The sequence below is a fragment of the Strix aluco genome, chromosome 3 (genome assembly GCF_031877795.1).
Source record: "Strix aluco isolate bStrAlu1 chromosome 3, bStrAlu1.hap1, whole genome shotgun sequence".
NCBI classification, from domain to species: domain Eukaryota; kingdom Metazoa; phylum Chordata; class Aves; order Strigiformes; family Strigidae; genus Strix; species Strix aluco.
In genome coordinates, this window is record NC_133933.1 from 27584688 (window position 1) to 27607895 (window position 23208).

At 38.6% G+C, this 23208-nt stretch overlaps 1 protein-coding gene across 11 annotated transcripts in view; it reads left to right on the forward strand.

Annotated features, from left to right (window-relative positions):
- The window catches only part of ESRRG (estrogen related receptor gamma), a 408226-nt gene that overhangs the window by 166927 nt on the left and 218091 nt on the right, over positions 1-23208 (forward strand). For 4 of the 11 annotated variants that reach the window (XM_074817905.1, XM_074817908.1, XM_074817900.1 and 1 more), the window contains one exon: positions 4736-4794. The exons of 6 other annotated variants lie outside the window; for them this stretch is intronic. Coding sequence is in view for 2 of the 5 variants with exons in the window: in XM_074817900.1 (XP_074674001.1) it covers positions 4736-4794 (59 nt within the window). In the remaining 3 variants the exon portion in view is untranslated. Of the gene's footprint in view, positions 1-4735; positions 4890-23208 lie in introns of those variants that run through there. One more of the 11 variants, XM_074817903.1, reaches the window with a different exon arrangement.

Here is a 23208-nt window from a genome sequence, read left to right on the forward strand (position 1 = left end):
CGGTCTCCCAAATGCCTTGCAAAATTAATTCCTCTGTCCTCCACTTTTCCTCCTCCAGCAGCTCTTTGAGAACTGGGCACTTGATGAGCTCTCTGTATGTAGCAGCTATTCACCAGTAGTCATGCCACAGATTATTCTCATTTTAAGGTTACTCTATCCTAAATCAGTGCTTCCAATCCTCAACTCATGGTAATGAACTTTGGGCAGCAGGACATGAATTCAGGTAAGAAATGACAGTTTTAGTCTTTGGAGTGTTAGGTTTTCTATTGAAAGGGCTACATCTCTGGTAAGTTAAGTTTCTCCATACCCATGGGGCAAATGTTTTACCAGGTACTAATTTATTTTGTATCTTCTTAAGTGTATTTTCTCTGCCTAGACATGAAACTTGGAAATGTTGCCTTTTTTCCTCCAGGTAGTGATATGTGTGAATGCACTGGGGGTGGGGGAGAAAGTGTGTACTGCATCTGGTATTATCATGCCTGGTTGTCCCTGCTCCTTCCACCTCTTTTGTCTCTGCCACTCAAGCCAATTTCAGCCATCCGCTGACTCTCATTTGGGATAATAGCCTCTCTTTTTACTGTTGTCTTGTCATGTTTGATTCGGCAGCACAAGGGTTTTAAATTAGCCAAAACGTTTGCATGCTGGGCTTACTCTGCTGCCACTACCAGTTGTAGAGCCACTAAACCACTTGATGCTGAAATTGATGATTGCTCGGAAGGAATAAGAAATTGTTGGTGGCTATCGGGAAGATTCATTCACGCCGAGCCCCTTTTAAGAAACCTAGGGGGGAGGGAGAGAGAGATTTCCTTCATTTTCCTGCTGCCTGGCTGGTGGTTGCATTGTGCTTGTGCCAGGTTCCTGCTGAGTGATTACAGCCTTGCTAGGCTGCGTAGTTCCTGTGATTTCAACATAAAAACAGAAGAAGAAAAATACAGAGGGAAAGGAAGGAGGGGATAAAGGTCCAAAGACTTGCAGTTCAATTCAGTAACATAGAATTGTGATTTTTAACTCACTGCCCACTTCTTTGTTTTGTTTTGGGTTTTTTAAATCTAATTTATTCCCCCTGGCTAGAAGTTTACTTGTTAGAAATTTTCTCCAGTAGAAGACTCTCTGTATCAGCCTGCCTGAGTTGGTGATGCTAAACCATGGCTGGGCAGTAAGCAGTTTTTAATATTCTCTGGATTAAAAATTGACCCATCATTAATGGGATCTGGGATTACCAAGAAACTACAAAACTTATAATAATACCCCCCACATCCCCCCTAAATGCTTTTTACTTGTTTATATTAGTGTTTAAAGGTATGGAGGGCCAGAATTTATAAGGGGAAAGAAGATGACAGTGCTTGAGAAACTGTACAAAGAGAAAACAAACAAATCCACAGAATTAAATGTGAACATCTAGGGTTGTATGAGGGATATAATTATATTTCAGAGCTATATACGATCACATATGCAAAGTGAGAGAGGCATCTTTTATTTCTGTCTTTTTGAGGAGAGGGTATGTTTTGGCTTTTTTTTTTTTTTAATATTCTAGCACTAGCTTCTGGGTTACAGTGATGATAGGTAGTCAAATGACCAGAAAAGGTCAGTAAGAGAGCCATGTGCAATACCTCAGGATTTCCAAGTCCACAGACAAACACTATCTATCAGAATATAGAAACTGTGAACTAAAAACAAAACAAACCAACCCAAACCCTCTGTTAGCCATATATGCAAGTTCCCAGACAGTTAGAAGCACAGCTTCAGATATATAATGCATTATACAGTGTCACAATTAAGACCCTAAATATAATACATGTGGGAATACAGTTGCAGAGCATCCAAGCCAAGAAAGATGTTCTCATTTGATCTAATACTGCTAACATTATTAGTAGTAGTATTCTAGCACTTTTTTCCTGATTACTAAGCCACATGGTCTCTTGCATAAGATGCCCTTTTTCTGGAAGAAAAAACCACAAATCTTGTAAATTTGAAGGTGTTGGCATCCAACTTTATTTCTCTCATATGTAATAAATCGTGAAAAAATCATGTGAATGACTAAAGATCTAAAAATACAAATCTAACTAAGAGACCAAATCTCTGGAGTCCAGCAGTGGTGTGCTGTTGTGCAAGTCTAGCTCTAAGGGCTTCCGTCTGTGCCAATTAACAGTAGATTGGAAAGCCAGGTGACCATGATGGGTTTAGTCCTGTTATCTGTCTCTAACTGCTGCACTGTTCAGAATTGCTGATTTCTCTGCAAAATCATGACAGATGTATTACAGGAAAATGCATTGGTCGAGTAGCTAGTGAGAGAGTTAATGCAAGGGATAATAAGTAGCTAAGGCTATGTCCTCCAGCAGACTTTGATGTGGTTTGATAATATATGGGATGGGTCAATCTGCCCTATTAGCAAATGTAGCCAGTTTATGCTCTACATACAAACTAGAGATTTGATAAAGCACTAAATTAGTTTTCACAAGGTATTAGATGTTAGATACTTAATGGGATCATCATGCTTTTGCTACACTTGGTTAAGACGTGTTCTGTAACAGAAGCATGTGGCAGCATGACATTTCACCAGGAAAGGAAGCGTGTCTTGTGACTGAATCACGAGTCTGGGAATTACAACGTCCAGGCATCACTTGGCTTCTGAATTAATGTCTGTCTGATTTACCAGAGAGGTTTCTCTTTTCAAACCTGCGGAATGGGACTGCGTCCTTCCCTTTTCCTTTGCCTCCTTGTGAAGCTTAAGCCACCAATGCTTGTGAAGTGTATTTTTTTTTTTTTTTTTTTTTTTTAATCCTTGGATGCAAAGGGTGCAAGTAATCATAATTCTGTGAAGCTTCAGTTGCATGAGACTAATACTGTCCCGCTCAGTAGGTGCTGGGAAATTCCCTAAACTTGGCAGCAGAGAACTTACAGGTTCAAGCAAATTTGAATAAGAAACCTTAGTAGAGTGTGAAATGAGAAGTTCGGGGTTTTGATGTAGTGCTCCACAACCGTGCTCTGCATTCACTCTGTGCCAGTGTTCAACTAGTATTTAAAAGGTGAAGTAAAACCAATAGTTCAGTGAAGCTAGTAACATTTTTGTACAGCCAAAAATCCATTGGTAAGATATGTCACATGGCAACAACTTCCTTGCCTTCACACACTTGCACCCATTCTACCAGTGGGGAATGTGGGTGAAGAAGGCAACCTTCCTGGGGCCACATGGCAAGTCGGACTCTGAAACGGACGCTCAGTTTGAGCATTCCCCTTATCTGAGCTGATGTTTAATCCACTAAAGCAGGCTGCTGCTTTGGTTAGCTGGTAACACTTTTATAAGCTTGTTTCTTCACTATCAAAGAAAGCGCTGTAAAATTACACTTTTTTTTTTAAGTTCTGTGGTTTTTGTCTTGTTAAATAAAAACCTAAACTGCTGACAGCAGTGTATGCCCACAGCTACATTCAGAAAACTATGCTTTAAAACCCATTGTTTTGTATTTATCACATGAATCTACTTTTTGCTAATGTTATTTTTCCCTGTGTTCACAGATACTGTTCTCAATTACACTTGAAATGCATCATTTTACTTTCTTTAACATCTTACTACTTATCCAAGTAACCAGTCCTGAATGACCACTGCCAGGCTTTGCACTTCTCCTAGCGCTAGGGAGACATTCCTACCTTTTTGTGAAATGCAGCAAGAGCGTCATATATAAAATGATCCTGTTTGAAAGGGTAGAAGCTGCGTCCCAATATAGATCACAGTGGAAAATGACTCAAAATTACATGACAGCTTCTCCCCTGTTTAGCGCCCCCTCCCCTTCCCTTTTTCAGTCTGTTTCCCAGTCAGGCTGTGGTAAGAAATGTGTTGTGTATTGTGACGTTTTAGTTTACTGTTACTAATAATCCCTTTGCATCTTTCATTAGCGTGTTATTTATAGGATCACAAAAGGGCATCGGTACCGCTCAGCCTCTGAGGTGGTGCTGCTGGCGACACAGGACTGAAATGTTTTTTAAAAGCACTGGGTCACACCTTGGCCTCAGCAGCGGGCTCGCCTAGCTCCGGCAGAAGCCTGTACCATGCTTTGGGCTGAAATCCTGTGTTATAAAACCTGATGAGGCCAGCATGGACTTCAGATGCTTGTATAAACAAGAAGACTTTGCCTCATAACTCCTCCGAAGCTTGCACCTGACGAGCCGCTCGGAGCTGGAGGGCTGCGTTTCCCCTAATAAATTCCTTTTTGTGAACCCACTTGTTAGTCAAGCGTTGTGCACACTAACTACAGCGAGGGCCCTGTGTCTTGGGCATAAATTACTCTCGCGTGGCACTGTCTCTGAGCAGCCCCCCAGTTATGGATTACTTTGTTCTCGACTTGACAGGAACATAATTAGAACTGTTGATGAAATCTACCAAATTGTTCCTCCGTGGCCTCAATGGTCAGGAAATTTGGCTGAGTCGTATTTGTCACGGACGTAAAGGCTCTAAACACTTCATATTAACTATGTTATTAATGTGCCCTCTAATCTGTCCGTGAATTGGTAACACTTGGAGTGAGCTTGTGCTCTAATAGCACCTTGTGATGAATACATTGTAATGCTGTTAAAAAGTTTCTGGAGGGTGGGGAAAAAAAGCAAAACACCTTAATAAAAAGTGAACATTTCTAGGTTGTTTCTTTTCTCTGTATGTGCATTTTTATGTTATTCAGTTTTGTTTTGTTTAATTGGAGATTCATTTAGGCTTTACATTGACAGACCGTTTTCTGTTCTATAGGATTTGCTGACATTTGGGCTGTTTCATTGCCAGAGGAGGCTTTGTGTGTCCCAAAGGAAGTGAGTGATCTGGCCATAACAAATCCTGCCAAAATATTTTAACACCGTTACGATTTTCTAATGCAATGCGTAGTGAATGTGACTAGAAAAGGATGGTGAGTCCACGAAGGGGGTTCGCTCCCTCTCCTCTGCGATTTCTCTGGTGGAATGAGCACGCAGGAGCTGCCGGGGGTGGTGGGAGACCACAGCCAGCAGTGGGGGGGTGGTTTACCTCCTGAAGTGTATCACTTCAGACACAGCAATGGCTCACACTTAATCTTTAAACCAACCTTTCAAATTTTGGTCCTGCTCTTGAACTTTCAAAGAGTACTGGGTGATCAGAGACAGCATTTTTAGTTATGTTAAATAAATGCATTTTGGCTGCTGTAAATGTTCGATATGTTAAAACAAGGAAACGTGTTAAACACTTATAGATGAGAGCGAGGTTAGTGGCTGAAGGTCCTACAAGTTGATGAGCTGTTGTCTTGGGTAAAACAAACTCTTACATTCAAAACAAAGGGTGATCCCATACTTCAGTATGGTTTTGAAAAACACTAAGGCAGCTTTTAACTGTATAAGCAACTGTGCTTAGGTAAAGTGTTAGAACACAAAAATAAGAGTTTTCACATGTAGTGTTCAGGGCATGAAGATGCTTCTGACAGCCTAATGTCTAGCACAGAGCTGGAAGTATGGGAAAACAATAATTTAGATCCCTGAGCTATGCTCTGAAGTAGCAGGTAAATTAGCTGCTGTTTTTCTAATACCTTGGTGATTTGCTTATATTGAATTTAACACCACTCACTCACCCCCACCCCCAAGAAAAAAAACAAACCATGGCTAAAATTAGTATTTAGTAAACAATTTAAAACCTAAAACCAGTAAGCACTTCAAAATGTGCTGACTGTAGAATATCAGCCATCGTCTCTTGTGCCCAACATTCTCCATGTTGGATTACTCTGGCAATTAACTTCTGTAGCAGGGTAAACTCATGTTTCTTTGGTCATTCTGTGATCATATACTTAAGAATAAACAAAGTAGCTGACCATGTGTACCAGCAAGTTTTGCTGAAGGGAGGAAATCTAATGAGAAACAGAAAAGTTGAGCGCGACCACAGCTTTGGAAGTTGCTCCATATGAGCAGATCCTTCCACTTCTACTGAACTTTCCCAAGTTTCTGGCTGGGTTGAGCTATTTGCCCCTGACCTGTGTTGTCAGGTGCTCGGATGGACATAAATAAACTCAGGCCTTTCATTGTTGATGGTGTTTCCCACTTGGATGTTTCTCTATTAGTCTTTGAATACTGAACAGAATTGCAAGTTCTTATGCTCATCTCCTAAACCCTTGCTCAGTATTTGCTGGGCTCGCTCAAACTGCCTCTTCCCTGCGACCACTGTATGTGTTATTTCCCAGGTCCCAGGGGCAATGGTGCTGTTACCAACAGGAGGAAAGTGTTAGCCTGGGAGTTAGGACTTACTTTGAGACCATTTTATGATCTTAATATTCGTAAATTAAATGGGAATCTAACTCTGCACCTTTCTCATGCAAATCAATCTATTTCTAGTAATGAGCAATTTAAGTATTTTTTTTAATATGTAGTTGCCATCTCTGGAAATCAGGATCAGAATCCAGGATGCTCAAATTAGGTGTTAGTGCATACAGATATTCTGTTGATGACTCTATTATTAGAATGAAGTAGACCAGTACTTTCCCTGGATCTGTTTCTTTTCACTGCTTTTGTCTCTCTTTCTCTCGCAGTTCATCTTGTCGAAGTTTTTCTTCTATTCTCTAATTTCACCCTTTAATTAATTTCTACCAAAGCCATGGGATCTTGAAGGTCTTTCTAAATAATTAGATCTTGTTACTTATTTACAGTGTGTTCAAAACTGAATTACATTTTTTTTGGTCATAGTCTTGTTTTATCACTGTTCTAAAAAGGGATGTTATGTGGGGCATTCTTACCCAAAAGAATGCTTTATGCTGTTCTGGCTCTACTGCATCTGTCTTTCTAATATGCATTCACTACTAAAAAATTTTCTTTAAGTGAATGAGTATTGTATTATCCTTGAATGTTACTAGGTTTCTGGCCTTGGTGGTGGTTTTTCAGTTTCCAGTGGGAATGTCATGATATGCATCCTGTACATACAAATCTAACTTGTGGCATTCAGTAAATCAAAATGTATTATGAGCAGAGCTTAATCCTGACTTCACTTTTTGTTTAAGAGTAGGAAGTAAAATTACTTCTATAGACACCAAAGCACTTATTCAAGCAGGAGGCGGTGAATGGGGATTTAATATCAGAATCGGGCCCTCGAATATTAATCGGATAAAACTGGATCTTACAATGTCAGCTGTGGAGAGCATATGCTAGTAGACACTCGTGTTTGAAATCAGGATTCATAGTTAATCATTCTAAGAAATAGACTTATCACTTCATAAACTCTAGGAAAGACTGTTTTCTTTTCCAAACATTTAAATTACTCAGCCGTTTTATACATTAAAACCCAATTATAACTTGTAGGGTATTTTAAAGACTTTTCAAAGCTTTTTCTTTTAGGAACTGTGCACAGACTGAGGCTTTAGCACCAAGTAGTTCATTTTCTCAAATGCGTCTCTTTTTTTTTTTTTTTTTCTAGCAAAATAGGGTTTCAAGAATGTTCATTACCACACTAGCGAGTACAAATCCCAAACAGCCAGTACCACTTTCAGAACATGTGGCATGTCCCCTAAAACTAACAAACTGAAATCCCAATGTGGCTAACGAGCTCCAGAATATATCTTAAAAATACTTTATATCCTTTCTCTGAGATGATAATGACCAGGTTAAAGTAAAGGTTTATTCTGCCACCTCTCTCCTGCCACGTTATGCAGACTGCATGCAAAATACAGTCGGAGAGAAATAAAAATCAAAATGTGCTGCAGAATTTTAGGGAATGAGATGCACCTGCTACTGAATGGAAAAGTTTGGTTTAAGCACCACCTTCTTGGTTCTCAGGGACAGCTCAACACTTGAGTTGGACTGGCACACATCAGTGGCATTCTCCTGCTGAAAATTGCCTTTCTTCAAAATGCATAAATCCATACTGTTTCTCGGAGCATACAGCAAACCTGATTTGACAGAGCCCAGCTATAAAGTTGTATGTTACTTGACCCACATGAAATCATGAAGTTTCAAAAAAATATACTGTCCAAAGCTATAGAATAATATTTCAGAGTATTCATTTGGTTGCTGATTTATCAGCAAAAAGGTATATGTGAATCAGATCACACCAATCTAGGTCAGGAAATCACTGGTGTAATTGTACATAATGCAGTAGCTAGGGAGGGTATTATAAGTATGAAGACCCAAAAGATGCATGTGACACTAGTGCCGTTACCAGACTACTTACCAAAGGCACCCTTTTTCTGAGCGTAGCAAGCTATTCCCACAGCATTATTCACCTGCTGGGAATTAATAGGATGGTGTTTGGTAAATGTTATATTCCCAAATCAAGGCTTAGCTATCATGGATATCAAGGAGTTGAAAAGGAGATTCATAAGATGGAAAATTCCTACTTTAAAGGCCAAATAAGAGAGACAATAAGCTTCCAGAATCAGAAACTGCTTTCTAAAGACTACTGTCGGCCCAGGATCCCTGTATAGGAAAAAATAAAGCGGTTTGCTTTAACAAAAAGAAATAAAAGGGAGCTAGGCAATTGCTGACCTCTCTCTGTATCTTGCAGCAGAACTGAGTTGAGATGAGAACCTTGTGCTTCTCTTCATGAAGAGACTGTATGAATGAAAGGTCACAAAGATATTAGGATTTACTAAGTGAAGTCATACTTGTCAATGGCTTCTCTTGCTAGATCTTTAAAGTTCAAGTGCTTGTTTGCTTTAGTTAAGTGCTCTGAAGTGCTTTAAAAAGCATTGGCCCATTTATATAAACAAACAGAGAAATTCACTGATAGTCTTCCCAGTCAGAGTGTGTTACCCCGTATTTGGATATCCTTCCTTGGGTCTGAAAAAGATTTGCACTAGCAACTTCTAGTACATGTGAGTCTTTGTTAATGGAGTATTTATTATATGATGTCATGTGATTGTAGACATTGCCTATGTTGAAACACGGTCTCTCTGTTGTACACAACCATAAGGAAATAGAGAGGAGTCAGTAGCTTAGAAACCTATTTATCCAGAACTTAAGTGTGACTTGAGAGGAAGAATAAGCTGGAGGCCTGATTTCCTTTTGGGATATTTTCACTAGAGAATTAATACTTATCTCTCCCATATTTTTCTTTCTCCTGCTCAGCTGTGCTAACTCAGGAATCTCTTTTAGTGCTGGGAGTCAGGCAACCAAATTTAAACACATTCTCAAACCACAGGAAAATCCTGTTCGCACACGTATGACTGCTCACAGAAAGAAGGGAAACTATCAACATTAATTGGTAGTGAAGGTGAAGATTGGGATGGTATTTACATGCTTTCCCACAGTGTTCCCTACTAGTCAGTGTTGTAGTGCTTCCCTACCAGTTGTCCTCATGGTGACAGCTGTACCATCACAATGTTGCTCTTCTGGAGTAATGTCCTTTAACCTAGTGACACTGTTGTGATACTGAAAGCCTGAGAATGTAGTAAAATTGTATATTGAAAGTTGTCCTCTTTAATATGTATGAAGAAATAAGCATTATTTGGAGTAATCACTGGATATACCCTATCCAGTAAGGTTAAAGGCAGTTAGCTCCAGAAGGAAAAGTAAACTGAATACCATTGGCAACTATCTCCCAAAATGCAACGTAATGAGAACCATAGGGATGTAGATGGGTGCTATCTTAAAACTAAAATGGTGTTCTTCATTTGAAAAAAAGTTTGTCCTAATAATTTTGATCTGGATGTGTTTTCTTTTTACCTACCTCATGTACTGTCTGTGAGATTCAGGCAGTGTCATAAGGAGGTGGATTTAGAGCTGTTGCTAATTTAAACTGCATTTAATAAAACACAAGTTTGAGATATCTTACAAATCAGTGAGTGTGGCGTAGTTTGAAGATTGCTTTTGTCAAGTTTGATTAGCTCAAAGAGAAACCTTTTCTAAATATTGGTTGTGAGATTAATCAGGCAATGTAAGACCTTGAATTATTCCTCATCACAGGAAAACAACATAATGTATTATCTCACTTGATGACCGGGAAAATGTAACTTTCGAGGATTTAAAATCTGTGTTTTAAAGATTGGGCCCAAGTAAGAACTTTCAGACTGTTCTTTTTTTTTAAACTTACTTGTAATTTTCCATATTATACTTCACTTTCTATAATGTATTCCCATATTACAAGCTGATAGTACCAACATCATTACATTGAAGGATGTTCTCGTTATTGACTCCATTCTCAATTAATTATAAGTTTGTCATGTTTTAATGAGTAGGATTAAACTTTCATATTCCAAATATATGTCTGTGTTGCTTGCTTAGAAACTTTCTAAAGAAGGTGGTTGAACTATTTCTCTGAATAAGTACAAGAAACAAAATATTCCTTGTGCGCATTAAAAAGCATTTACCATATTTACAAACACTTGTAGAAAAGCTTTAATAGCTCTGTGCTTTGGAAAAAAGTTTTGAAATTTGGGCAGATTTCCTGTTCTTTTCTAGCCTTCTCTGTCACAAACAGTTGTTGTCTTCACTAAAATAAAGACTCGTATAGGCATGTGTTACATCCTGTAAAATAAAGGATAGCAGAAGGAAGAGTAGCACTAATGTATTTCAGGTATACCCTAATTTTCACTGGGTGGTCTTTATTCCTCTTTAATAAATCCCTGCTTCCTTCTATAGCATTTTTTTTTCTTTTTCCCAAAAAATTAAATGGTACTTTGTACTTTTGCTTAATTGCCCTGTCTTTTAAAACCGTGGTATGTTTGCAGTGAAGCTGCTGCCACCTGTGCCTTTGAGATTCAGATTTGGTCCAATGCAGTTCTGCAGGGCATCTATCAGACTTTCTCTCCAAAGTTTAGTATGCATTAATAGACCTTGTTTATTCATCATATTTTCTATCAGAAGTTTGATGTTAATTTGTCTTTTATTTCCTCACACAACGTAACACCTTTCTCACTAGTACAGATCAAATCCTTTCTAAGAATGCTTATTCTTTTGCAAAATACGCAAACAGGATGGGTGTATTCTAGCCCTGTTGTTGCTGGACTGTTGCAGCTGATTTCAGTATGGTTATGATTCCCCCCCATCCATCAATAATAATTAGATACCTGTAAGCAATAAACACCAATAAGTTTGGACTCTGTGTCAATAGATGGGCATCGCAATATGGGCAGGTACTGGTGTCACAACCACATAAATCATAGCAGGTTATTACCAAAGAAAAGCAGGTTCCTTGCCAAAAAGAATATCTTTCATGAAATATGTTTAGTCTGTATTGAATCAAAGCAGTAACCTTGCAATTTGAATAGCGATGTCAACTGGTATCGCAGTTTGGCTAAAAACACATGAGCATGATTTGAAGGGGGTTGGCTCAGCATGTCCCTCACCAGGTAGAAACCCAAAGTCCTGGTAAATGCTCAGCAGCAGTCTACACCCTGGGCCATTTCTCATGAGACCTGTTACTACAAATAGCATGTAGCTACATTTGGGCATTCAGGTTTTGACAGGATGTGGCTGCTCTTTCTCACTTACCAGATGGCTTTCCCTGTGCCATCACCTGTCTTAGTGCTCCTTTGCCTCACTATAACAGAGTTGTGACAAGAACTGTCGTGATGGTTGCGAAAGCTGCTTTCTGCATGTGGCCGTCATAATTATCACGTATAGGCACCTTTATTTAGCAAGTCCACGTGTATTAATATTACTGTTGCAAATGTCTTATGTTTGGGTACATTTATTTTATATCAACTGTCTGTGGTGTTGATATTCTGCAGCCTAATCAAAGAGTTAAACCTGTGTAAAACCTGCTTGATCTCAACTTCAGGCTTTGTATGACTGTATGATAGGGTATGAATTTCTTCATACTCCTGTTTGGAGGAACATCTATAACTCAGCTGTGGCTTTGCACTACTTGAAAGTAATTCAGTAATCTCATGCATGGTGATGGAAGTTTTATACTACACCTCCCCATCACCCATCCTCACGCACATTTTCTACATGTATCATTATTATCATCAGCATCTGTCTTTTGAGTGATGATTTATTTGTCTGTAGGTCTCTGTCCCTTTATACAATACTAGATCTAAAATTACATCTCCCTCGAGAGAAAGGCATGATCTCAAAGATTTAATACTGGTTTCAAAATTTTATTGCTAATATCTAAATGTGAAATTACTTTAACTAGTAATTATTTAGAATTAAGTAGGAAAGAGTTAAAAAAAAATTAAAGAAAAAAATTCCCTTTCCCAGGCAAACTGGACCCCCTCCTTCCAACAAAGCTGTTGCAGAAGGTTTCAGTGGTATGCATAAATGTATTTCTTTTAACACTTCTGTTGTTTAAAATGCTATTGTTTCATCTGAGGTGTGAGGGGATGTGCTAACCTTGTCAATGTGGGTGCAGTAGAGCAGAAATGATAACTGTATATACTTTTTTTTAACAAAAACAGAGTGAGTGTGTGTGTGTGTGTGTGAGAGAGAGAGAGAGAGAGAGACAACTTATTTAAATCCTGAATACAGTCAGACCTCATATGCATTGTTAAAAAAAAGCCCTAAAGAATTGCATATGGATTAGGGGGATGAATATTCTATTATTTCAGTCTGTTCTGCTGATCTTCTTATTGTGACTTTGCGCTTCAGAAATCTGCCAGGAATTTGGCTTTGCTGTACTAGGCAGTAATTTTAAATGTGTATCAAGCACTTGATAGTGTATGATTTGCGTGCTGTTGCATTCCCATTCCCTAAATTTTCCACCAATTTATTACTTTTTTCATACTGTTTTAATATTTCAGGATGATGAATATATACAGCATCATTAAAGGTAAATAAAAAATGCATGAAATTAAAAAATGGAATATTAGATGTTTCTTTGCTGTAATCCCTAGGTCCAATAGGAATGAAATGTCTCTGTTCTGTCAAGTAATCCCTAAACATGATTAGGGACCTTGTAGTTTCCACATAGCCCACATAATATTTGTATCATATAAGCCTATTTATGTAAGGTTTGAGTAAAAGTTGTTATTAGAAGACCTATAAACCTATTTTACAATTCAAAAAGATATGCTTGCCTCTTAATCTCTCTACTTTTATTATTTTGCTGGAGATGGCAATACGTCCTTAATTCATTTTTCAGAATTCTTTTACATCTTTTGGGTACTTATATCGTGCATTAACGATCCCAATGAAATGTATTTTTAAGACACAGGACTGAGTTCAACAGTTCATCTACTTGTATAGCTTCTCCTTAAATCCATATTGGAAGGGACATGCACCTATTTCTAGGTCTCTTCTTTGACATCCAGGTTTAATCTGAACTGGGGGTCAGGAGATGTAGAGATTGTTTTTCTGATTTTGGGGAAGGGGAGATGAAAAGAAAGAGGGGGGATTAATTTTCCCTGTTTAAATCGTCTGTAAATATATTATCAGTGATATAGGCACTTCTGGCAGCATCACACAAAGTTTTAGAAATCGGCTTTTGATTTGACCAGCCAATAGCAGAGCTCTAGGGAGAAAAGGTAGAAAGAAGGAAATGGGGAAAATTTTTGCATGACAAAAGAATAAGACAGGACAGACCATAGCTGTTTTGAGCTGTTTCTTATAACACAGTTGCGTTGGGGATGCAACAACCCAATACTTCCCGTTCCCTGCCTCAGCTTCTTGCCCGGGCAGCAGAGATGCCCATAGTCCCATCTTGTATGTTGTTAGGCTGAATTCATTAATGTTCAGAGGTATTCAAGTTCCATGGTAACACAAGGAAGATCAATCAATAAATAAGGACAGTAACTTATATATTTCTATGGTTTGAGTAGACATTTACTAAGAAAATATTTTCAAATGATAGCTGGGGTCAGCTGTGGCAATTCTGTATTTCCCATAAGGAAATTTGAGATTATATTAACCTTGGGCTATCTACTCAAAAAACCCTGTGGAAATACACCTGTATTACTTCCACACTGCACTGAAATTTTACTTTTATTTCATTTTCAGCAGTTAGGGTGGCATTTGAGCAATAGCTCTATTCTTGTATTTATGAACTGAGAGAAGCAAAACTGCTCATTGCTGAGCCCAGGGATCCTCTTCCAGGAAAACTGAGATCAATAGCTGTTATCAAGTCTTCATTTATAGAGAGTGTTAAATGACCACAAAGTCCTGATGTTCATCAATTAATAGGGTGTGCTCAAAATCAGGCTGTCTGCCTCCCCCCTAGCCTACGATAGTCAGAACTCTTGATCTTTGCTATCATTTTAAACAGTCACTTTCACGTATTATAATTTCTTTTTAACTGGAGATACTGTATTACAGTGGTGCCAGTAAGTTAAAGGTAACTGATGTTTTCCCTTGCCAACCTCCTCCTTCCTGCTAGCAATGGAAGGCAGGAATGAGATGATACCTGAGGCTTGTTTTATGATCCAGGACAAGGAATTGCAATTATTATTGCAACTATTTTTGTGTTTTGGTACTCAACAAGAAGGCAAGTGCACACCCCGACCAGCGCAGAACAAAGCTTGAAAACTAAGAATAAAAGCCTCATGCACAGATGCATTTCAGATGCCTTTATTCCCTCCCTTTATATTTAAGTGGAAATGAGGGATTTGGAAAAGAGAGAGCTTAATTTAACAAAATAATATTATGCTTTCGATCCTTAAAGTGAATGAATTATTTGGATACTTAGCAGTATAATGTCTTTGAATAATGCTGGTACTTAAGATAGAAAAAATGATATTGTGAGTGTGCTGCGTTTGCCTCTTATGATGTTTTTACCAATTTGGCATTTATGGGAAGCAATATCATTGTTGCAAAGTTTCTAAATTGCTTTTTACACAAATCTGAAGAAATTAAATCTCCTCCTTGTTATGAAAATGAAGCGATGTCTTGAGACGCTGGTATATTAGCACAAATCTGTGGAGACAGTAAGCCCAATCCTACTTGCAGTTATTGTGTGTCCACTTTTAATAGCTCCAAGAAGCTATGTTAGGTATAGGCTATTGCACGACAAAGTAAATAAGTGTATGTTTAAGTATAGCATGTGAGCAGTAGCAGAGATGTCTCATAGGACCTCTTCTGCTTAAAGTTAAGCCCGTGCCTGACTGCTTCCGTGGTGAAGAATTTAGCCCCCAATGTGGAGTAGTGTGTGATGCAGGAATAATGGCAAATTATGTAAATTGTGAGCCTTCAGAGAGAACATCACAAATCAATTTCAAGCTCAAAGAAAATAACGTGAATACAAATTGGTGTAGACCACATGAAGATTTCGGGACATGACATACCATGTGGTGCAATGCAGAGTGGGCCAGTTGTGGAGGTCTTCAGCAAAAGCCTGCTGGCATTATTCTGGTCTATTCAGAACAGCTTTGGGAAAGGCCACACATTTTGTCTGAGAGGTGGGTAAACATAGTGGTACAGATTGTACTACCACCAAAAAAACCCCCACCGTTTAGTAGAAACGTATTTTGAATAGTAGTACTGTTGGGCTCTGAATGAAGGCGCTAGGTGAGTACTGCCTGCCTGGTGAGCATTTTGCTGGGTCTTCCCCAAAACCCTGCTCGGTCACAGCTGCCAACAAAGGTGGCATCAGCAGCGCTGACTCGGGGCAACGTGTACGTGTCTGAGGGACTTTTGCCTCGTTAGTAAGAGGCAGTCTAACACCCCAGCCCCTTTCCCCATCCCTTCAGACTGCACAGCCCAATACATATCAGAAGGGAACAGACACAACATGGGTTGTAAGAGAGACCAGTTCAGGTGACTGGCATCACTTCCAGGCGAGCCACCATTTAGCAGGGTGTGATGCACAATTATTTTAACTCAGAACCATAATGGGTCTTCATAGCTGAGTTTAAACTACATGAACGTGCTGTATGTGATGTGTTTAAATTCATTGACAGAATTAAGGCAAGACTTAAGACAAGTGCATGATTGATTTTTTACAAATACAAATGAATCTAATAGATGGAGGAAAGCAAGATGGATCAAATTTTAAGACCCAGGAGCTGATTTACCTACATCAAATGTTTAATGGGATGCTTAATTTGATTGCTTCTCCAAAAGCTACTCACAATAGTCAAGCCACTGACTAAATGCCTGCGTAATCAAGGCCTCTGCGTGCATCTACATCTTGATTTCCATGTACAAATAACCAGCAATTAATGATGCTGATTGACTGCAGGGAACAGTTTGAGGTTCAGAATGGCAACTCCAGAGTTTTGGGGGTCTTTTAGCATTATTTTGCTATGTTTTTAGAAGTGAATACAGACAGACTTATGCAAGTCTATGTAAATGAAAGCTGCTCAACTCAAATTGCAGAAGGTTCTTTGTGGCTGTAGCTAGAAAACATCTCTCTTCAGCAAGGTTAGACGCTTTTAATTGTGAGAGTTAGGCTCTTTATATTAAAACCAACATATCAGCCCACTTCTGTGTAGCCTATTAGGGTCCCACTAAGTGGTTTTATATTTCCATATTAAAAAAAAAAAATCAGGAAAAGTGTTTGAATGGAAGGATGAGAGAAGTTGTATATATTTTGTAGCAATCCCAAGGCACTGTATACTTTTCTGTTTCTCAGGATTGAACACATTTCTCAGTGGAAAGTCAGCAGTCATTGTTGATACCCTTTTTATTTGTTTTTTAAAATCAGTCTCATTGTAATGTATGTGAAGGATGTTAGAATATTGGACCAAGATTCTTGAGAATACTGGTGGTTCCTCATTATTTTTGCTGTAGTATTTTCTACAGTAGTGAATTATCAATTACATTAAGTCTTTTTATTTCCCATGACACAGCTACAACTAAAATTAAGGGTGTTATGCTCACAGTCCCTTGCACTACTCATTCTACTATGAGGAAACTTTTGCTGTTTTTTCATACTAACCTTTACAATGCAACCGATACACATTATTCCTGTTTTAATGACTCCCAAATAATGTCATATTTAAATGAAATGCGGTTTGCCTCAGCAGGGTTCTTTGAATTTATGAGCATTTTTGTCCCATATCCTACAATAATGTGACAAATATTATTTGCATTTTTACTGTTTTCTTGAATACTTTTAAACAGCCATTTTTAGGAGACTTCAGATTGCTTTTGAACATATTTGAATGCATTTTTAGCTATCACCAAGCTTAAAATAGGAACCCTTTTTTCAGCTTATCTTTATTAAACACCTGTAAAAATCAGTGGTATTTCTTTTTTCTTATAAAGCTTTCTTCCTTTAACGAATGCCAGAAATGCTGCACGGTTTATTCTAGTATGGGCTTCTCTTCTTGGTGGTAATGGGCAGTAAATGGTCTGTGCCATACACACACAGACATTTACCTACCTGAATGTCATAAATAGAAACTTGAAATTGTAATGTAATGCATCTGATCTTTAACTATAATCAATTAATATTAGAACTCTTAGGCAACTTTTAGAAAATACTATCCAGAATAAAGTCTTAGAAATTGATCATTCCATACAAATTATCATGCTTGCAATAAACATGTGATCTAACGAGTAGGTGGCCAGGCATCACAGTGACCAATTAATTATATTTTCTTATTAAATATTCACTTTGCATTTTTTAAAATCACAGATATTTTTTGTTGGGGGGTTTTATGGTGTTTGGTGGGGGGGTCTTGTTTGGGGGTTTTTTAGGTACTTATTTTAGAAGAAATTTTATTATTTGCACCTTTATAACCTAAAGGTGAACTAGCAGATTAATCTTGCTGTTCTTGAAGGCAGGTGCTCCAGTGCTTTCAGAGTTCTTTATCTTGGCTGGGTTAGGTTTTCTGTTTTCCTTTGATTTTTAAATTTTTTTTTTTTAGGAATGAAAATTGTCTGATCATTTTTAAGGCAATGTTTCATGTGTTGAATCAAATTTTTAAAAAATCCATGAAAGTAATTCTTGTATCTCTATACAGTCATACTAAGACCTCTCTAACATTCGCAGACATCAGTGGAAAGGTTCTTTATTGTTGTTAATGTGCAAAAATAACTTCTGTGTATGGTTTTGTAGTCAAAAAGCCCAACTAAACACCCTGTACAGAATTTTGCAAGTGAAACCAAATTGTTTAAAGGAGGACTGCGGTCACTCACCGGTCTCCGTTTGAGCACTGTTCTAGACCCCGGTTAAAATTAGACCTACTTAATGGACTAATGAGGGAAGGTAAGAGTAGAAACAACAAAGAGATGACAAAAGCAAATATGCTTGTAAATAAGGAAACGATGTGTTTGCTTTCGTGGCCTTTGATCAAGCCCAGGAGTTTATTTTCAAAGGACATTGCGGGATGCTTGGGAAAGGAACAGCCACGCAGCGTAATTGGAAAGGGGGAAGGTCTGTAGCACGCCAGCTGCTGCTGCTCCTGCCTCTCTTATAAGATTGTAAGAGTTGCCAATATCAGTATTCAGTCTTGTAGCATGTCAGGACGCTTTCATGTGAACTGAACTGAACTGTCTCTGCAAGCTCCCTCTCACTCTCCTCCCGCTCTCCTTCCTGGCTCTCGTTGTCGCATTGAAGTCAGGGGAGAGGAAAAAAAGATTTGAGGATCGTCCAATTTGTTCTGACATAAAGAGATGTTTAGCTCTGTGAAAGGTGGTGGAGGCAGAGTGCCTGACTGACATTTCAACAGGCTGTCTGCTGGGATTGCTCACTTCATGTCCCTTCATATTCCCGCTGTGTCCTGTGCGAGTGCTCTTGTCTAATCTTCACAGTGAGAGCACCAGGAGTCCCCTGGGCTTCGGTGCTCAACACCTTGTTAGATGGGGCATACGGTGCTGTAGCTCCTGCTTTTGTATTTGCTTTTGCTCTAGTGTTTCAGGCTTGTTTCAAGTCCAAATAACTTTTTTTTTTTTTTAACGGACGTGCTAAAATAACAGTGTGTATCTCCTGATTGCCTTGGTCTTCTCTTGGCAATGCTAGATTTGGGTGATACCAGGTAGAAACACATGGAGGGAAAGAAAATAAAAGACCCCAGTAAGTCAAAGCCTTAAGCAGCATTCTGTGCTTTTGTTTTTAAATGAAGATGCACTGACCTGCTTTGGCTGGTTTAGAGAACAAATGAGAGAAAATAGTCATAGAACAACCAACAGGAGGTATAACACGTTGATGATAAAGCGAAGAAGTGTCTGATCAAGAATGCCAGATTCCGTACCAGGGGCTGCAGGGAAGTTTAGTTGTTAAGGGTTTGTTTGCTTTTACGATTCTGAACACGTTGTGATGCATTCTGGTATGCCATATCCTGTTGTATCACGTTGGGTCAACCCATGATGCCAGATAACGCTAAGACCATGAATTGATGAGAGCTAATGCTCACCTCTTACTGCAGGAGCATTATCAGGTACCTTGTTAACCACAGTTCCTATCCAGATTCAGTCCTCCTAAAGCAGAGACGATATCAGAGATATATGTATTATGTTCTTAACAGATAGATATTTTTCATTAGCCTTCTCAAAATACATTAATTAATGGATGTGATTTAATCCTTGTTAAGCCATTAAAAATAATCCATGTACTGTACTCATGGTCCTCCTTTACATCTCTTTAAAGGCACTTCTTTTCCTCAAGTGTATTATTGCTAGTGACAAAAAGCAGAACAGTATCATCCTCTCTGCTTCCTGCAGATCTGGGGTCCTGTACTATTATCTCAGAAACACATTGCACAGATTCTGTAACATATGATTGCTTGTTGAAATTTCCCCTCAATTTCAAATTTTGAATAAATATCTCTTAATATATGTTCTGAGATGGAGTCATGTGTCTCACCAATAAGAGAATTCTAACATAAGCTCATATTCTCAGACAAACTTTGCAAACTTGGGTGCCTTAAACTGAACCCTTCTACCTCCCAAAATGCAAAGACAGCTGCATGAGAACGCTGATCATGAATAGCTGCGTGGTTTCCTTCTGCCACTGGGATATCTAGTAACATGTTCTGTTTGATAGGGATCGGCAAGGACTTCTTTTCCTGTGATAGACTGAACAAGTGGATAGTAAAACAAACTTTTCTTCATTTCTGCAGCATCTGTAGCACAGAAGAGCTAAACTTATGTTAATGCATTGTCACAATTAGAGGATGTTGTAGAGATGCCATAGAGGTCTCGCCAGGGTCCAGGCTATTCAGAAGTCCAAATTCCAGTTTTCAGAAATTAAAATAACCATGGAATTAACTAGTAAGCTTTTTGCTGTAGGTAAGGGCCGGCTGATGTCAAAAAGTTTTAAAAAGTGGTTTGGTGAATCTTGGACACTCAAGAAAAGACTCACACATACATAAGGATCAGATCTCTTTTACCTGTTATCCAGCATGACTAATAACTGGGCCCATGATGTAGCAGATATAATTGATGCCTGGTCATATTTATGTAAGAACTGCTGTCATGCTTCATTCCCATTTCAATGTGTCTGTCTTCATTTTGCCTATGAGTTGGAGTCAGCACAAGCAATGATTAGCATCCCTTAAAATACATACAAAGGAATCACGATGTCTGACATTTTCACTGGGAGAACGTTATGAGTGTACTCTGGCACATGTAGCCTGATTCTGTCAACTACTGAGATGATAGTTGGTGTATGTACTGTGCAAATTTGTAAGAGGGGGCATCTCATCATGGGGCATTTGGAAAAGAGTATACCAAGGAGATAGTGCCAGTCATGCCCATCTTTATTGCTCAGTATCCCAAACTCCTGCAGACATTTCACTACAAAGAAGCACATTGACAAAACATCTCCGTACTTCAGGCTGTGGTCTAGTAGTTTGTGATATATGTCTAATTTAAATCCAACAGAAGCTCGGGGACAAGTCATGTGTAGTGTTACACACGTTTAGTGATTGACTGGATTAAATGTTAAGCAAAAGCCAGCAAGTACATAGCCAGCACATGTGAGAGGTTCAGAGATACACACTGGCAAATGTGTGTTTATGTGCATGCCTACAGGCTTTCTCTCTTCCTATTTGCTTTTGTGTGCACACACATATTATTATATAATATTTCATCTGTATCAAGAATTTAATTGTTTTATAAAACTTGTACTTGTCTGTACAAGTGTAGCAGTACAAGCCTGCACTATTAACTCAGGTTGATTGTTTCCAAACAGCTGGTTACAGAAGTTACCATCAATTTAACAGAAGTGCACTTATTTTAGAATTGACTTAAAAGACAGTAAATTAATCATTAAGTCAATTTTTATATTGATTTTATTACAGTGACTCATTATATTAAGCTATAGAAAGACACCAAATAAAAAGAAGAAAAAAGAACCCAAAACCTGACAGTAAATTGTAGTTTAGTATCCTGATTTATTTTTGTTCAGATTAAAATGGTCTGACTACCAAGAGTGGATGCAAGGACATCTTACCTGCATATTACGAAATACTCAGGTAGCAAAAGCACCACCGTAAAGCAAGAAGCCAAGTGTCACTGAAACATGTCTCTGATTTTTGTATCAATAAATGTATATTACAATAAAGCTTTAACTGGGAGATGTTTAGTTGCGTATCTGGATACTATTAATTTACTAATATTGAGTAACTGTTCTATATGTCCCTAGATTTGTTGAACATAATATCTATATGTTAAACAGTTTTCTATGGTATTTAAAAATTGACATTTCAAAGAGTGTAATTGCATAATGAAATGTAAACTGAAAACAGGAATGAGTTAATTAGACTAATGATCCCTTGACTCCTTTATTAGCTAGCTCTTTAGAAATTGGGATTAGCTTTGTTTTCTCTGCTGAATAAAGACAGGAAGGATGATGTTGATTCTAGTAAATGACAGCACCAGAAGAAATGAGTGTTTTCCTGTTCGTTATAGGTTTCATAATTTAAGATAAAAATGCAGCCTTCCTGCACGCATACCTAATTTTATTACACTTCAAGTTCAGCTCAGATTGGAAGAGACAAATCAGGAAAATAATTTAGGAATGCCTACTGATTTCATATTATCATTTTAAAGGTGATCCACTCTATGTCATTTCTGGACTTGAAACTTTATAATTCTTCTTGTGAACCTGGAGTAGACCAGGTTTGAATTTAAACGAAGTCTTCAGGAAAGGCAAGCTTGACAACTTTTTGATAGGTTTTGAACACTTAATTTCTCCTCTCTATAAGAGAGTGATTTACGCATTTCTCTTGCTTTTAAGGGCTATCAAGAAGCATGAGAATTATCTCTATAGTGGTTCAAACCAAGTGTGTACAAAGAAACAAAATAATTTTTACAACAAATAGGAGGATTTGTAAGTCAGCAGCTGTTAACGAAACAACATCATTAAAACGTCCAGTGATTCTAGACCTTGCTCTCGGGAGTCACTCAGGCCAAGCAAAACCTTAGATAAAGTGCTGAATTATAGGCAGGAAAAAGAAAACCAGAATTTAAATTGGTAGGAATTAGCAATGATTCACTAAGCTAATTTCTGTCCTTCATTTCCCTCGCATGATGGCGTGGCGGCACGTGGAGCGGTGCCGGGATGAGAGAGGGCAGAGCAGGAGCCGCTGACAGCCAGCTTTTAAGTTCAGATTCTTGATTCTTTCTGGTAGATCTTTATCCTGCAAAGTAATGAGCTCCTCAGCTTCCCCTGAAACCTACAGGTATAGAGGGCACCCAGCGCTGTGCAGGATCAGCTCTTTAACAAACGCCTGAGGAATACAAAATTTATCACACAAATGAGGCGATGGAGAGGAGGTGGCAGCAGCTGAGTTATGAAGCTTTTTACTTACAGGCAGGGTTCGTTTGCTATCCTGTATGCCCTTGTTAAGTGTTCTTTGAGCACCACGCTGAAGCAGAAGTAATAATGTCATTTGTTTGTAGTTTAGCTTTCTGGAGGGTGCTTTTGAAGAGGTGTGGTGGAGCAGTTTGGGGTTGGCAGGACAGCACCCGGCACGCTCAGGCTGTCACAGGTACTCTCCTCCTTTGTGGAAAGGAGCATCTAGTACCCAACATGTGCCTGTTAATTGTTTTGTAGGTGCTACTTGGTGGCTCTTTGGTGTGAGATTCACTTGATGCTTAATTTTACCACGCTCTAGGCAGAGGGTGCGGCCCGCGTGTCACACATGGAAGAGTTGAACGTTGCTTGTAGTCCAACACCATGTCTGACCTTGCGGCTCTGTATTAATTCGAAGTAGTGGAATTAAAATTTTCCATTCTTTTGCATTGTCATGCCTCACGTTGATAAGCACAAAGAAATGTAAATAAAAAAGACCTATTTCACAACCCTAGCTACAACCTTTTTGTTTTATGACAAAAGACAGTTAATTAGCATACTAGCAGTAAGCAGCCTTCCCAAACTCGTGCTAATTATGTATTCTGTTGACCGTGACTCCAGTCATAAGGTAATTGGCTTGCAGCAACATGACATTTCAAATC